We start from the raw sequence: 16,394 nt of genomic DNA on the forward strand, positions 1-16,394 counted from the left end.
ATGTTATTTTCCATTCCTGAAGAACCACTTAATTATAAACAGTATGCTAATTGTAACTACAAATAATTTTATGCATTAAAGTAGCTTGAACCTTTGCTTTTCATATATAATATGCTATATATTTTGTCAAATGTAGTAAAATATTTGTGTAAGCATTCTACGATTTAGAGAGGCTTTCTAGAACAAATTAGTGTGGCTTATTTGTGTATATTATGAGATATACCAGAGACAGTAAAAAGCACAAAGAATAGTAACTGTATACTATCCCTGTACCTACCATCCTACTTAAGATGCAAAATGCAACCAGTATAGTTGAAGTGCCTGTGTGACTTCTCCCTAACTGCATAATCTTTTCTTTGCCTCCTTTAAACATAACAAAGGCTGTGTTTTTGAACTCTGTATAGATGATAGTGTCCTCTGATGCTTTTGCAGCTTGCCTGCTTTCCATTCACCAGTGTTTCTGAGATTCATCTATGTTGATGTGCATAGTTCAAGTCCATTCATTTTTACTGCTTGAACTATTTCGTTGTATGAGAATGCCATGATTATTCTCTTGTTGATGGACATTTTGTTGTATCCAGTTTTTTGCAATTAACAAGCAATGTTACTGTTAACATTCTTTTGCAGTTCTCCTTGGGCACAAATGTGACCGATTCCCTAGAGTACCTCCCTATGAATGAAATTGCTGCATTGAAAGGTGTGTGACTCTTCAGTTTTACTAAATTTTGCCACTTTTACTAAATTTTGCCACATTGCCTCCAAAAATAGAACCCGTTTGGATGCCCACCCTAACCGATTAATTTCTCATTGTTTTACACCCTTGCCAACACTAGGTATTGCCAGACTTTTTTGTTTGTCAATTTGATGAGTAATATATCTCACTTATTTTGAATTTTGAATTTATTCAAAATTATTTTGAAAATTCAAAAGTTATTTTGAATTTCTCTGATTACTGGAAGGTTGGACATCTTTTCTTATGTTTATTAGCATTACAGATTTTTTTTTCTAGTACTTGGAAAAAGTGTGAGACATTTATGGCTGAAAGTTGTATGCAAGTTGAAAGCAGTTGCTACTCGATAGAAATATACCATAACTGTATTTTTAAAACATTGTCAACCTTGCAGATTTTGGGGAGAGAGATAATTTGGGGTGATTTTTCCAATAATAGAGCACGTACAGAATTTGGAATTAAATTGGTGCTTGACTCCTGGCCCCATCGTTTATCAGCTATATAACCTTGGGCAATTAGTGCAATCTCTGAGTCTTTCCTCATCCTTAAGAATACCTCATGGCTTGGTGATAAAATGAAATCTGATAACATTCGTATCTGGCAGATAGGGCTAGTACATAGTTTTAGGATGAAATAAACATTGAAATTAAGCGGCGATAGTGTAGAAGTTGGATAGTACCATGGCATATGATTAAATCAACCCTGAAACCTGGCAGCATTTGTGAGATTAAAATGGGACCTGATGATTGATGCTAATGTAAGTGTACCTCATCCCAGGGCCAAATGAGGAGGTCGCTGGTGCAGCAGACCGGAGCAATCACGGATTTGCCACGTGTCTGTTTAGTAAAAACCAACCCCACTTCTCCTCATACACGCACAACCCACACCTCTGTGTTGTCATGTTGTTCTTCGGTGCCCTGTGAGTTTTCTGCCAGTCAGAACATCCGTGGCTGTGATAAAGCCATCCAGGATCGTTGTGGGTAGCTTGGAGGGACCTTGGGCCCCTTGTGGTTGCCCCGGATCTGGCTTGGGTCCGGGGATTCTGTCGGTAACTGCGCAGCGCGGGAGAGACGGGCTGGGTGCCAGGGAGCTGACGGTGGAAGTGCAGGCTTGGAGATAATTATGAGTTGACGTTACTTAGACTGTCCTCGTGTCCCTTGCCACAGGAGTTTCTTCACATGGCTTCCGAAGAAGTGACCATTACAGTTCGCCTCATTCGTTCATTTGAGCACCGCAACTTCAAGCCTGTAGTATATCACAGAGTTCATTTGGACCAAACTGTAAAGGAATTTATAGTATTTCTAAAGCAAGGTATGAGACATCTCAGTCATTTTGTTTTACTAGTATTTTGAAAAAAATAGTTGACTATAACAGGGATAGTCATCTTTTAAAAATACTTTGAAAGATATCAATCTGTATTCTGAGCCAGGTGCGAGGCTAGCTTGGCTTGGGGCCGTGGCAACAGGCAGTATCTCCCCAATGCTTGTTTAGCAATGTGTGTGGCCTCCTGACACATTGTCATCATCATGTTTAGCTTCCCTTCCCCCACTTTTTTAAAATTGAAGTGTAGTTGATCTACAGTGTTGTGTTAGTTTCAGGTGTACAGCAAAGTAATTCATATTCATATGTATTATATACATATTTTTTTCTAGATTTTTTTCCATTAGAGGTTATTAAAAGATACTAAATATAGTTCCCTGTGCTATATCAGATCTTGTTGTCTATCTATTTTATATATAGTAATTTGTATCTGCAAGTCCTGAACTCCCAATTTATCCCTTCACCTACCTCTTCCCACTCTGTAACCATAAGCTTGTTTTCTATGTCTGTGAATCTGTTTCTATTTTGTAAATAAGTTCAGTTGTGTCATTTTTTAAAGATTCCACATATAAGTGATACCATATGGTATTTTTCTTTCTCTTCCTGGCTTATTTCACTTAATATGACAGTCTCCAGGTCCATCCATGTTGTTGCAAATGGCATCGGTTTATTCTTTTTTATGGCTGAGTAGTATTCCATTGTTGTGTGTGTGTGTGTGTGTGTGTGTGTGCGCGCGCACACACACACACACACACACATATATACACCACAACTTCTTTATACGATCATCTGTCGATAGACATTTAGATTGCTTCCATGACTTCACTCCTTTTTTTTTAATTAAAAAAAATTAAAGCAACATGGATGGACCTAGAGATGATCATACTAAGCGAAGTAAGCCAGAAAGAGAAAGAAAAATACCATATGATATATAAAAATCTAAAAAAAAAATGACACAAATGAACTTATTTACAAAACAGAAACAGACTCACAGACATAGAGAACAAATTTATGGTTACCAGGGCAGAAAGGGAGTGGTGAGGGATAAAATGGAGATACTAACTGCTACAGATAAAACAGAAAAACAACAAGGTCCTACTGTATAGCACAGGAAACTATATGCAATATCTGTAATAGCCTATAATGAAAAAGAACAGGAAAATGAACATATATATAACTGAATCACTATGCTGTACACCAGAAACACAACAATGTAAACTGACTACAGTTCAATCAAAAAAAAGATAATAAAAATTTTAAAAATAAAAATTAAGGTCTAGCTTTGCTTATAGTAAATAGGCTTATGTATTTGGTGGCTGATTAACGAGGGAGTGTTGTGTTACCCGGCTGAGCGTGTAGAGGGCCTCGTGGGGACTGGGAGGAACGTGGCAGGCCTTGTGCAGCCTGGAAATCATGAGAGCTGCTCATCATTGTGGGCACAGAGCTGACGTCCAGCCTCCCTGGTGCTGGTTGATCATTTCAAGCTTAAAATACAGTAGGCATGAACTTAACCTGCATTTTCATAGGGCCTTGGTGGGTTCCTAACCTCTGTTTTTAATCATTAAAGTGTTCCAATCATCAACATTTGATGAAACATCTAGAATAAGCTTTTATTATGTTAATTGAAGTGTAAATTTCATATGGTATAATGTACACGTCTTAGTGTACCATTCTGTGAGTTTTGAGAGGCGTATCTCTTTATATCCAACTTAATTTTTTTAAAATGAACGTAATTCCAGACGTCGAAAAGTTGCAAAAAACCTGAATGCTCTTCACACAGATTCCCCAAATGTCATTTTGTTACATTTGTTTTTCTGTCTCCTCCTCTCCCCCACTTTCTCTTTTACTCTCCCCCATCCCTCCATTTTTTTCTTTCTGAACCATTTAGAGGTAAGTGCCTGTTGTGATTCCATTTTACCTTTCAATATTTCAGTGTGTATTTCCTAAAAACAAGGAATTCTCTTATAGAACCACAGTACAATGATGAATATCAGGAACTTAACATTGAAACAACGCTATTATCTAATTTACAGACCTTACTGAGATTTTACTTGTCCCAGTAAAGTCTTTTTGCAACAAAAAAATAAATCCAGGGTCATATGTTAGTTCAGTTCCTTTCATATGAAATTCATTTCTTTATCTTGGAGTCTTTTATTGTATTTCATTACATTGTCAGTTTTCAATAGTACAGTCCAGTTATTTTGTAGATTGCCTCCCTCAGTTGAGTTTTTCCCATGTTTTATCACAATTAGATTTAAGTAATCTTTAGGCAGAGGAATCACTGAAATAAAGCTGATTTCTCAGTGCATCACACCAGGAGGCATGTGCTATCAACTGGCCCCATTACTGGCAGTGGTGACTTTAATCAGTTGGTTAAGGTGGTGTCTGCCGGATTTCTTCACTGTAAATTTTGATTGTAATTGAAAAGAACTTTTGTGTGTGGCGGGGTCTATTCTGAGACTATGTGAATGTCCTGTTACTTCGCAAACTTTAATCCACTAGTTTAAAGTCCTTTTATGATTTTTGCCTGAATCAGTTACTGTTACAATGATTGGCAAATGGTGATTTTTCTTCTGTCATTTCTTTCACGTATATTAGTTGCTTTACTACAGTAGAGAAGAGCTTCCTACCCTACCTCCCATCCTCACCCCTGCCCCATTTATTTAATCTTTTCTGTATATCACTGTGGACTCATATGGATTCATACTTTATTCAAAGGATTATAATTCTTTACTATTACTATTTATTTTGATTCACTAATGATCCCCATTTTGGCTGGTGGTGTTACCGAGTCCAAACCTGTTATGCTCGCTGCACGACAGGCCAGTAAATCAGGAGACGAGGTGTTGGGGCAAGGAATAACAATGTTATTCAGAAAGCCACCAGACAGAGAAGATGGCAGACTAGTGTCCTGGAGGACCATCTTCTCCAAGTCAGAATTCAGTCTCCTTTTATACTAAAAAGGGAGGGGTTGTGCTTGTTGCAAACTTCTTGGTGTTGGAATCCTTTGCTCTTACAGCTGTGTATGCGGGTCAGGTCATGGTGTCCCTGTAAACCTCCAGTGAAACAAATGTTCTTTTCTTTTTTTTTCCCTTTCTTTTCATATTGACGTACAGTCAGTTACAGTGTGTCAATTTCTGGTGTACAGCACAGTCTTGCAGTCATGCATATATATACATATATTCATTTTCAAATTTTTTTCATTAAATGTTAGTACAAGATAATGAACATAGTTCCCTGTACTATACAGAAGAAACTTTTAAAAAAATCTATTTTTATATATAGTGGCTAACATTTGTAAATCTCAAACTCCCAAATCTATCCCTTCCCACCCGCTTTCCCTGGTAACCATAAGATTGTTTACTATGTCTGTGAGTCTGTTTCTCTTTTGTAGATGAGTTCATAGTGTCCTTTTTTCCCCCAAAATGTTATTTTCTATTCTGCAACTTTTTATCTTTATATGAATGGAAAAGTGTTAATGCCCTTAAAGGTCAGAGTCTTGAGAATAGGCTATTCTGTGTATTAGGCTCTAGGCAACATTCTTTTACAAAAGGTTGCAGAACCAGCATGACTCAGCATAGGAAACAGCACAGGGTTAGAGCCAAAGGAACAGATCTAATATGGTGTCAGATTTGTTCTTTTCTATTACAGTGGTAGCCACTTCAGTCTGGCTCCATGTCCTTTTAACATGTTCTCGTCCTTCTTTGAACATGTCCTTACTTTTTGGAATAAGATGTTCCAGACTTGTCCTGTTCCTTCCCTCCCCCAGTCCTGGCATCAGCCATTTCTCTGAGGTGCTCTGATTCCATTACTGGAGCATGTTATTGGGAAACCAAGATTTTTGGTTTATGTGTTAGCAACATAAGTGTGTATAGCCAACTTTTAAAAATGTAGTGAGTTCTTTACATTTTATTGCCTGATTGACTTTGTAAATTTTCTAAACTCTTCTCCCTTCCTTATTTATTTATTTTTGTCTAATTTTGGGTGGTTTTACTGCTCAGTATTACCTACCTAAGAGGTAGCTGTGGTGTATAAACCCATCGTGAAGACAGACTGGTCTGTCTACTTGTTAGGGGGAGGTTGAGAGTTGGTACTAAGATACTGCCACTTACAGAGTGTCCTGCTTTTGAAAGGATATCACCAAAAGCGTATTCAGGTTCTGAAATGAAAACAAATGCCTACATTTTTTACTTTAAAATCTTTGTGTGTCTTACGGGTTACAGTGTTAATATAGTGAGTGCTACGGTGTTCCGGACACAGGGCAGAATAGGCTCTCCTTGAAATCCTTGAGAATAAGATGTAGCCATCAAGCTGCTGCAGTCCCAGGGAGGATGTATTCTCCCCGGGGTCACTGTGTTCTTTCCTTCCCAAGTTCCATGGAGTGCTGCCCATTAGAGCAGCAGTGTGGATCTTAGCTAGATGCTGAGCTCAGCCCAGCCTACTCGAATCTTTCACCTGTTAGTAATAATATGACCACTACTTGTTTCTGTTGTCATATGGGAAGTGTGTTCCCCTGATTAAAAGGTGACCTTTTTGGGTACAGACTTTTTTGAGTTGTGTGTTCTGTGTCTATCTTTGTCATCTGATTTGAAGTCCTGTGGAACTCTGCATGGTTGGTGAATGAAGGAAAATTCCTATTTACTTTTTATGAATTGTGTACAAAACAGAGACCCAATAGCTTATTACTGAGGAATTTTTGAACTAATAATAATAATAGCAAACATTACTGTGTATCAGATACTGTGCTAAGAACTTTAGATGATCTCTTTTCATCCTCACAGCATCCTTTTAAATGAGGAGCTGTCATCCCCACTCTACAGGTGAAAAAACTAAGGAACAGAATCTTAAGAAACTTGGCTGATACAAGGCAAAGGTGCAATTCAACCCAAGCAGTTTAACTATAGCAGGTACTCCTAAAACTACACTAAGTTGGCTCTTTATTCTTCTCTGCTGCCTTGTTTGCTTAAGTAGGATCTCTGAAATAAATAGATTCACTCAGTGTCAAAAGAATCTTTGGTTGTAGTTTCTCTTGCTCCAGTGTTTTGAACACTGGAAGCTAGAATTATGTTTGAGAATTGGTCATTGTGATGAATGACCTTTTGGGGTTGCTTTAGATGCCATCTTGCCTTTATAACTTTTTTTTTTTTTTTATCATAGTCACTTGTTTGTTTTTTATCTTTTTTTTTTCTTTTTTTTTTTAATGGAGATACTGGGATTGAACCCAGGACCTTGTGCATGCTAAGCACCCACTCTACCACTGAGCTGTACCCTCGAGTCCCTGCCCTCTTGGAGTGCGCCATTCCCCCTGGCATCTCCATGTGTTCACCAACCCAGAGGCTCAAGTGATACATATTTAAGTCATTTGGTTACAGGGCTGTCTACCAGATTTTTCGCTAATGTAAAAGTATCTTTCTAACTAATATGTAGTGTGTGGGGTTACAAACATCGAGATCACATACATATGTTGTTTCCAATAGTTTCAGTATCTGTTGATGTTGCCTACCTGAATCACTGGTGATTGCAAAACCTGGGACTTTTTCTTACTCTGTGACTCCTTCTGTATTTATTAGCTGACACTCTTCTGTAAAGAAGCACTCCCCTGGTGCCCCTCCTGTTTAGCAAGGACTAGGATAATTTTGTAGTTGCAAAGTCATGGCACATTATCACTTTATCACAAAGGGACCATTTCTTCAATACAGTGTTGAAGTGATGCTCTCTTTTTGATACTACAAAGTGTACTGTAGATTATGTAGTTTAAATACTCTATAAATGTAAAACACAAAATAATAATATTTTCTGTGGCTACGCCTTAACAGAATGAAAGTTTAACAGTGAAGAAGTTGTGCTAACTTAAGGATAGTTAGCGGTTACCTCTGGGATGGGGGAGGTAATGGGACTAGGGAAAAATAGGAAGAATGTCTCAACTGTATCCATATTGTTTCCTTTAACAAAACAATAGTAAAGGATCTGCAGTAGTTATGGCAGTATGTTAACATTTGTTACATTTGGTTAGTGGGTTAAATGAATTTTTTTCCTCTTCTCCTTACTTTTTATGTTTAGATTATTTTATACGTAAAGTAAAAGAGCATGTTAATATAGCTTAATCTTGGAATCTTATTATCTTACTAATATCTGATAGAACCCCTCATCAGGTTAAAATGTTGGCACTATGTTCTGGTTAATGTTAACTCTGGTATTCTCCCATGTACAGATTAGTCATTGGTTAGTCAGTTTTTGTTTTTCCCCCCTAGGTGTTTGTGCTTTCCTAAGAGTCTTTAAATGTAGTTCTAGCATTTAATAATACGTTACAAATTGTACCATTTCTACTTTTAAAACCTCTACTTTGAGGTAAAGAATTATTTTATTGTCCATTGACACTTTAATAATTTTCCAGAGACCTTATTGATTTTTATGTGGAAACATGTGTTTTAACTTTTCAGACTCCTTTGTGACATCCTAATTGCCAGCAGTATACTTATTATGTTGCCTTATTTTTCTCATAATTAATTTTTCTATGGATGCCTTTTATGGGGGCGCAGCCTGAATAAATGAGTAGTTACTGGTTACCTTCTTGTGAACTTTCCAATAATGAAAGTTTTTGCAGAATTCTGCAATCTTGAATTCTATAAGAGTTCATTAGGTTCCAAAGTTAAGTTCAAAGGTGGGAAAACAAAATGAAAGGAAAACTTGGTACAAAGAGGGAAATAATTTCCAGAATATAACAGATCTGTCTCAGACTTGTTTTCAGCAAAGGTGGAGTAAAGGGACTAAACTTACTTTTCTGCTTGAAATAACTGAAAAACTGCAAAATATAGGAAACAGTGGTTCTCAGATATTGGACATTAGGCAGCATAAGATGGGATGGGGAAAACAAACAAGGTGATCACCATGATTGTGCCACCTTACTGCTGGAGAGAGTGCGTAGGCCACAGAGCAGGGTAGGGGAATCCAGGCAGAGGCTGGAGAATTCCATGAGTTTATGAGCCAGAGCTGGCAGTCTGGAGTGGGGTCTGGAGAGTTCACAGGGCAGACTATTGGAATGGAGAGAGCTGTACAGAAAGAGAGCTCTGAAGATTTATGGAGCATGAATATTCAGTTGAATATGATCAACACATATGTATAAGGAAACTACTGGAAGCCAGGTAAAGAACCACCTGAAGGTAGCAGAGGGCAAAATACTCAGAGCTCACACACAGCTGGGAGCAGTTTGTATTCACACCAGCCAGGGTGGAAAACATAATAGGTTTTGGGTGGAGTGTCTAGAAGGGTATCGCTATAGGAGTAGGGAAAAATTAACTCTAGACTAAAATCTGCTCTGTTCTCACCTAACAAGCTCAAAAGCAAAACTCAAAAGGATGTTTCCAAGTAATCTGACTGTGTTCCGAAACAAAGCTTGGGATGTTTATAGGAATACAAAAATATTCAGCACTCAACAAGATAAAATTCACAATGTCCTGTATCAGATCAGAACTTACCAGTCATGCAAAGAAGCAAGAAAAATATAAAACATAATTAGGAGAGAAATCAATCAATTGAAACCACCCTAGAAATGCAACAGATGATCGAATTAGTAGACAAGGACAATTAAAACCATTATTATGACTACCTTGCAAATGTTCAAGAAGGCAGAGGAAAGACTGAGCATGTTACAGATGGAAGATACGAAAAAAAGATGTAGGTTGAACTGAAAAACATGAAAAACAATGAAAAACACATGAAAACAATGAAAAACATGAAAAACACATGTCTGAGATAGATGTGCACTGGATAGCATTAACATGTAGATCAGATGGGGCAGAAGAAAAGATTAATAAACTTGAATACATAGCAACAATAACTATCCAAAGTAAAATGCAAAGAGGAAAAGAAAAGTAAATAGAGCAGCAGGGAGGTATGGGGCAACTTCTAATAGCCAAATATGCATGTAATTGGAGGCTGTGAGAAGAGGAGCTGGGATGGGGGAGGGAAGTCCTACTTGGAGAGAGAATGATTGAAATTTTACAAATGTGATGAAAACTGTAAGTCCACATATCCAAGTAGTTCAACAACTGCAAGGAAATGAAACATGAAGAAAGCTACACCAAGGCATATCAAAATCAAATTGCTATATCATGGTATTAAAGAGGAAATCTCAAAAACAGCCAGAGAAAAAAGGCCACATTACACAAAAGGAATAAAGACGAAAGTGACCACAAACTTCTCATCGGAATCAGTGCATGCCAGAAGACAGTGGAGCAACATCTTTAAAATATTGGGGGAAAAAAGTCAACCTAGGAATCTATTCCCATCTTTTAGGAATGAAGGCATACTAGACTTGTCAGACTTACAAAAGCAGATAGAGTCTACCACCAGAAGACCTGAACTATAAGAAATGCTTAAGGATCTTCTTCTAATAAAAGGAAAATAATACCAGGTGGAAATCTGACTGCACATAAAGAAATTAGTCCTAGAAATGGTAAACGTAGGTAAACAGAAAATGCTTTTTTCCCTTATTTTAAAACTATTTTAAAAAAGATATTTGACCATTTAAAGAAAAACAACAATGTGTTGTGGAGTTTATGGAAAATATATGGCAGCAATAGCACAAAAGCCAGGAGGGGGGAAATGGAAGCATACTAATATAAAATTCTTTTGCTACATGTGAAGTGTAATAGTATCACTTGGAGGTAAACTGGTAAGTTAAAGATACTTACTACAAACCTCGAAGCAAACACACACACACACACACAAAGTTACAGCTGATAAGCCAACAAAAGGGGGAAAGAGTAGAATCATAAAAAACTGTCAGTCAATTTAAAAGAAGCTATAAGAGGAAATAAGGAATAGACAGACAGACAAAAAAGCAAATAGCAAAGTGGTGGGTATAAACTGAACCATATCAATATTCACATCATCTGTAGGTGGTCTAACATGCCAACTAAAAGGCAGACATATAACAGGAAGTCTCAGTTGTAAGTTGCCTACAAAATGTACTTTCTTGTATATAAAGATCAGTTAACGGTAAAAAGATGGAAAAAGTTATACTGTGGTAATACTAACCTAAAGAAAACTGGAGCAACTGTGTTACTATCAGATAAAGTAAATTTCAGAATAAAGTCTATTATAAGGGATAAAGATTCTATTTTATCATGATAAGGCATCAATTAGTCAAGAGAACATAATGATCCTAAATGTTTATGCACCTAACAACACAGCCTCAAAATACATGAAATCAAAACTATAGAACTGCAAGGATCTATATGATTCATCTGTTTGATAAAATTGCAATTATTATGGGAGATTTCAATATTCCTCTCTCAACAATTGATGGAACAAGCATAAAGAAAATTAGTAAGAATATAGAATAAAGAAAACAATTAGTTGGGCATCATTGAAATGAAAAACTTTTGCTTTTTTTTTTAATTTTCATTTTTTTGGGGGGGAGGCAATTATATATGTATGTATGTATTTGATGGAAGTACTGGGGATTGAACCTAGGACCTAGTGCATGCTAAGCACTGAGCTATACCCTCCCCTAACTTCTGCTTTTTAAAATATACTGTTAAGAAAATGAAAAGGCAAGCCACAGACTTGGAGAAAATACTTGTAAAACCAATATCCAACAAGGGATTTGTATCTAGAGTAATAATGACTAAAAAAGAAACCAAACTTACCACTCAGTAATAAGACATGCAACCCAGTTAAAAATGGGCAAATGATTTGAGCACACATTTCATAAAGTAAAGTATATAGATGGCAAATAAGTACCTTCTGTGAAATTCATCATCAGTCTTTGGTGAAATGCAAGTTAAAAGAGAGCACGATACACCCACTAAAATGACTAAAACTAAAAAGTTTTAGAGATTAAAAACCAAGTTTTTGGCTAGGATGTGGAAGAACTGGAACTCTTACAGGCTGCTAGTGGGAATGTTAAAAAGGGTTAAAAAGGTACCACTTTGGAAGATGATTTGGCAATTTCTTAACAAGTTGAACATACACCTACCATTCAATTCCGCCATTCCACTTGTAGGGAAATGAAAGTGTGTGTCCACGTACGAATACTCATAGCCTTACCCATAGTGGTGCAAATGGGAAACGACCTTTTCCATAAGGAAGTGTTCTTTTTCTCTTCCTCTTCAAGCATTTTTGTAGTTATTTCCACTAAGGCTCTTGTCTCATCATAATATGTTTAATGTCTAATCTTCCTTTTCTTTTGCCACCGCTGAAGATACCAGCTTTAGTCCTCCCCTTCTTGGTGCAGCAGATGGGAGTCAGGGAGGTGGTGGGTGGCTGGATTCTAGTCCTGGCTCGTGATGCTGTGGGCTGACCAATTGCTTTCTTGGTACTTCAGTGTTCTTATTGGCTGATTAAAGGGATTAAATGATTAAATAATATGCACACATGTATATTTCTGAGCACCCGCCATGTGCCCGGCACTCTTAAGTTATCGGCAACATGATGAAGGAAATACTGTCCTCTGGAACCAGTATTCATTAACCTGTAATGTGCCAGGAACTGTCCTGGGTTTGGGGAAGACTGGCCATTATATCTTAATCTCAAGGAATTTATGAATTAGTAGGGAAGAGAGACCAACATAAGAAAACAGACAGAACTACAGTTGTAAAAAATGTTATGAAGGGAAAGCTGTGAGAGGAGAACCCTCTTTTAGCAGGGCTGTCAGAGGAGGCCTCTTTGTGGAGGTGACATGAGCTGAGACCTAAGGAAAGAAGGAGAAAGGGGCTCCTGTTGGTCTCTGTCATCGTCTCTCCTCCCAGAAGTCTTGACTGAACATAAGACAGTGATTTGGTTTCTTCGACTGTAGACATCTCTGAACGAGAACAGTTTCATGGAGCCATCTGTTCTGTACCTCACCCCTTTCTTCAGGGGGTTTCATTGTCTAGTTCAGGAAATACAGTGGCAATAAATTAAATGGTTTAACTCTCCTTTCTGATGTTTAATCAAGATTTCTTTGGCCTATAATTCGAAAGGGAGTGAGAAACAAACAGGATAAAGTGAAGGTTTGTGCTCTGGTAAGCCCAAGGCAGAGGTTTCAGGTGGGGGTCAAGCAGGCGAAGCTGGACTCCAGACAGGTTGCCTTTGGCCAACAGGTTTTATTTTATTTTGTTTTATGTTATTTTATTTTCTATTTTGAGGTCTAGTTTTTTTTTTTAATTGAAGTATAGTCAGTTCACAATGTTGTGTCAATTTCTGGTGTACAGAGTAATGCTTCAGTCATGCATACACATACATATATTCATTTTCATGTTTTTATTACAGTTTACTACAAGACATTGCATATATTTCCCTATGCTATACAGAAGAAACTTGTATTATCTATTTTATATATAGCAGTTAGTATCTGCAGATCCTAAACTCCAAATTTGTCCCTTCCCACCTCCTTCCCCCCGTAACTGTAAGTTTATTTTCTGTGTCTGTGAGTCTGTTTCTGTTTTGTAAATAAGTTAATTTGTGTCTTTTTTTTTTTTTTTTAAGATTTCACATATGAGTGATATCATATGGTATTTTTCTTACTCTTTCTGGCTCACTTCGCTTAGAATGACAGTCTCCAAGTTCACCCATGTTGCTGCAAATTGGCCTACCGTATTTTTTTTTTTCTGGTCCAATTCATACCACTTTTTTTTTTAAACTTTATTATTGATTTATAACAGTTTTACAATGTTATGTCAAATTCCAATGTAGAGCACAATTTTTTCAGTTATACATGAACGTATATATATTCATTGTCATGTTTTTTTTCTCTGTGAGCTACCATAAGATCTTGTGTATACTTCCCTGTGCCATACAGTATAATTTTGTTTATCTATTCTACAATTTTGAAATCCCAGTCTGTCCCTTCCCACCCCCTGCCCCCTTGGCAACCACAAGTTTGTATTCTATATCTATGAGTCTGTTTCTGTTTTGTATTTTTGTTTTGTTTGTTTGTATGTACAGTATTTTAAAAGTCTGAAAAATTCACCTAAAACCCCCTGACTTTTAGCATTTCTGTTAAATCTTTAGGCCACCAATTATAAGGGATTGGCTGCAGCCCCTTCTAATGAGCTGTTTGCTCATACCTCATGGTCCCCTCCTGTTTGCCCAGCCTCACTCACTCCTGTTATCTGGTTGGCGTCCTGTGAATTTGTCTGAGAATCGTCTCAGCAGGTTTTTGTTTTGTGTTTAAACATGCCTGCCATCAGCCTGCTGTGAGTCTGATCTACTGATGCAGGCAGGGCTGGGTGGTTCTAAAGTACGGCAGGTGAGACCAGAGCCCTGGCTGTGAACACACCTCTGTTACAGGATTCACAGGAGTGTGCACGCTCAGGAGTGGGGACTTGTCTGGGTAACTTCTTACCCTGTGCCTGGGATACCTGGTAGTTGATAGTTTAAATGCTTGTATCAAAAATGAATAAATTATATTTTAATTTCGGTGTGTATTTGATCTCTAAAAGGCAAATGTACTTACATAGTTTTTCCTAATTCAGATATGTGGGTTTTTAAAGCTTTCTTTAGTAGATAACACATTCATCTTAAGATGAATGTGTTTTAAGATCAAAGTGTAAAAAGGAATACCATGAAAAGTCTCCTTCCTACTTCTGTTCTCTATCTGACCAGTGCATCACACCCCTTCCCATGGAAATGCAGGCAAATGCAAACATATATTCTTTTTTTATTTTTAATTTTTAATATATTTTAAAATTGTATTTATTTTTTATTTGCTTTTGTTGTTTTTTTTTTTCTTGTTTTGGGGGGAGGTAATTAGGTTTATTTATTTACTTACTTATTTTAATGGAGGTATGGGAGATTGAACCCAGGACCTCATGCATGGTAAGTACGGGCTCTACCCAGCTATACCCTCTCCCCCCAACAAACATATGTTCTTATTTTTCACCCTTTTTACTCAAAAAATGGCTTAACAAAAAATGATGTTGTTCTTTATGTCTTCTTTACTCTTGATGTAGATCTTATATTAGTCAAGAGCTTCCTCCACCTCCCTTTTTGGTTGTCTTCCAGTTGAAAAGTATGTTTAATTGTTTGGGTATATTATAATTTATTTGGCAAATATCCCCATTGAAGGACATTTGGATTTTTCCAGGTATTTGCTGTTGCAAACAATGCTATAGTTAGTACCTTTGTATGTATGTCATTTCATACATACACACACGAGAGTGTGCAAAGTATATCTTGATAAATTCTCCACGTGGAATTGCTATGTCAAAGGGAATATGCATATGTAATTTTGATATGTATATATTAATCACCCTCTTTAGGGGTTGTAATTTAATTAATTATTAATCAAAACTAATAGTAGCATTTGGAACACTGTTTTAAAAAGAATTTTACTATTTGTTTCTTTCACCGAATTAGTTATATGCTAGGTTATCTGAATTTTGGTAAGAATAGTAAGATTTTCTAGATCATTGGTTTCCTCTACTGGCTAAAAACCCTTAAGAGGTTCTCAGAGTCATATGCTAACTGAATATCAGCTATATAATAATATCTCACACATGTATACTATATATTTCAAGTGTATGTAGATGCTATTATATAATAAAATGCCAGTTCACTGTCTTTGAATACTTTATAATAAAAATAATCTTCCTCTTACAGATATCCCTTTAAGGACCAGCCTGCCACCACCATTCAGAAATTACAAATATGGTAACTAGTTTTTCTTATTTTTTTAAAACATATATTAATATAATTTTACATTAATTTTATTTTGATATGAATTTAAATTTGGTTTTCAAAAATGAGTTTACTATCTGTAAATAAAAACCGATGTGGAAGTTTATTTAGAAATAGGAATTCTACTGTATCGTTAAATTGTAATCTTGTAGGGAAGCAGCCTGTTGCTGGGGATTAGCATGTTTGGCAAACTATCTCTGAAAAAATTTCTTTGTCAGGTAATCAGAAAAGGAGAAATGATTAAAGACTAGGAATTAAAAGGAGAGATTTAACATTTTAAATGGCTATATCTTGAGCATGTAATAAAGCAATTTTATATGTTGCAATTATTGATTTCAAAATGTATTAATAATAAGGCAGGAAGCTGGGTTTCATTATTCATTATAAAGATGGTACAGTTATTAGCTTCCCGCGTGGTGACACTCATCAAGCTTTGAATGTGAGGCTTTGCTTGAGAATTATGATGCACCTAATAAATATTTCTGTTAATTGACGCAGACATTTTAAAGCATAAATTTTTTATTACCTTAGATCTTTTTTTTGGAGTGGCTTTTCATTCTGCTGCCATTTGGAAGAGCAACTTATGACCTAAAATACTTTGAAATCACAGTCTTCACCGTGTGTCTGCATTTTAATATCCAGAGACTAATTCTGAGGTCATAAGGGGGAGTCAAGCAGA

At 36.6% G+C, this 16,394-nt stretch overlaps 1 protein-coding gene across 6 annotated transcripts in view; it reads left to right on the top strand.

The window, feature by feature from the left end:
• The window catches only part of C5H2orf76 (chromosome 5 C2orf76 homolog), a 67,756-nt gene that overhangs the window by 28,597 nt on the left and 22,765 nt on the right, over positions 1-16,394 (top strand). For 4 of the 6 annotated variants that reach the window (XR_004319756.1, XR_004319757.1, XM_014565019.2 and 1 more), the window contains exons 2-4: positions 628-697; positions 1,897-2,041; positions 15,638-15,688. Coding sequence is in view for 4 of the 6 variants with exons in the window: in XM_014565019.2 (XP_014420505.1) it covers positions 1,909-2,041; positions 15,638-15,688 (184 nt within the window). In the remaining 2 variants the exon portion in view is untranslated. The remainder of the gene's footprint in view (positions 1-627; positions 698-1,896; positions 2,042-15,637; positions 15,689-16,394) is intronic. The other 2 variants (XM_032479305.1, XM_032479306.1) reach the window with 2 other exon arrangements.

The sequence above is a fragment of the Camelus ferus genome, chromosome 5, assembly GCF_009834535.1.
Source record: "Camelus ferus isolate YT-003-E chromosome 5, BCGSAC_Cfer_1.0, whole genome shotgun sequence".
Lineage (NCBI taxonomy): Eukaryota > Metazoa > Chordata > Mammalia > Artiodactyla > Camelidae > Camelus > Camelus ferus.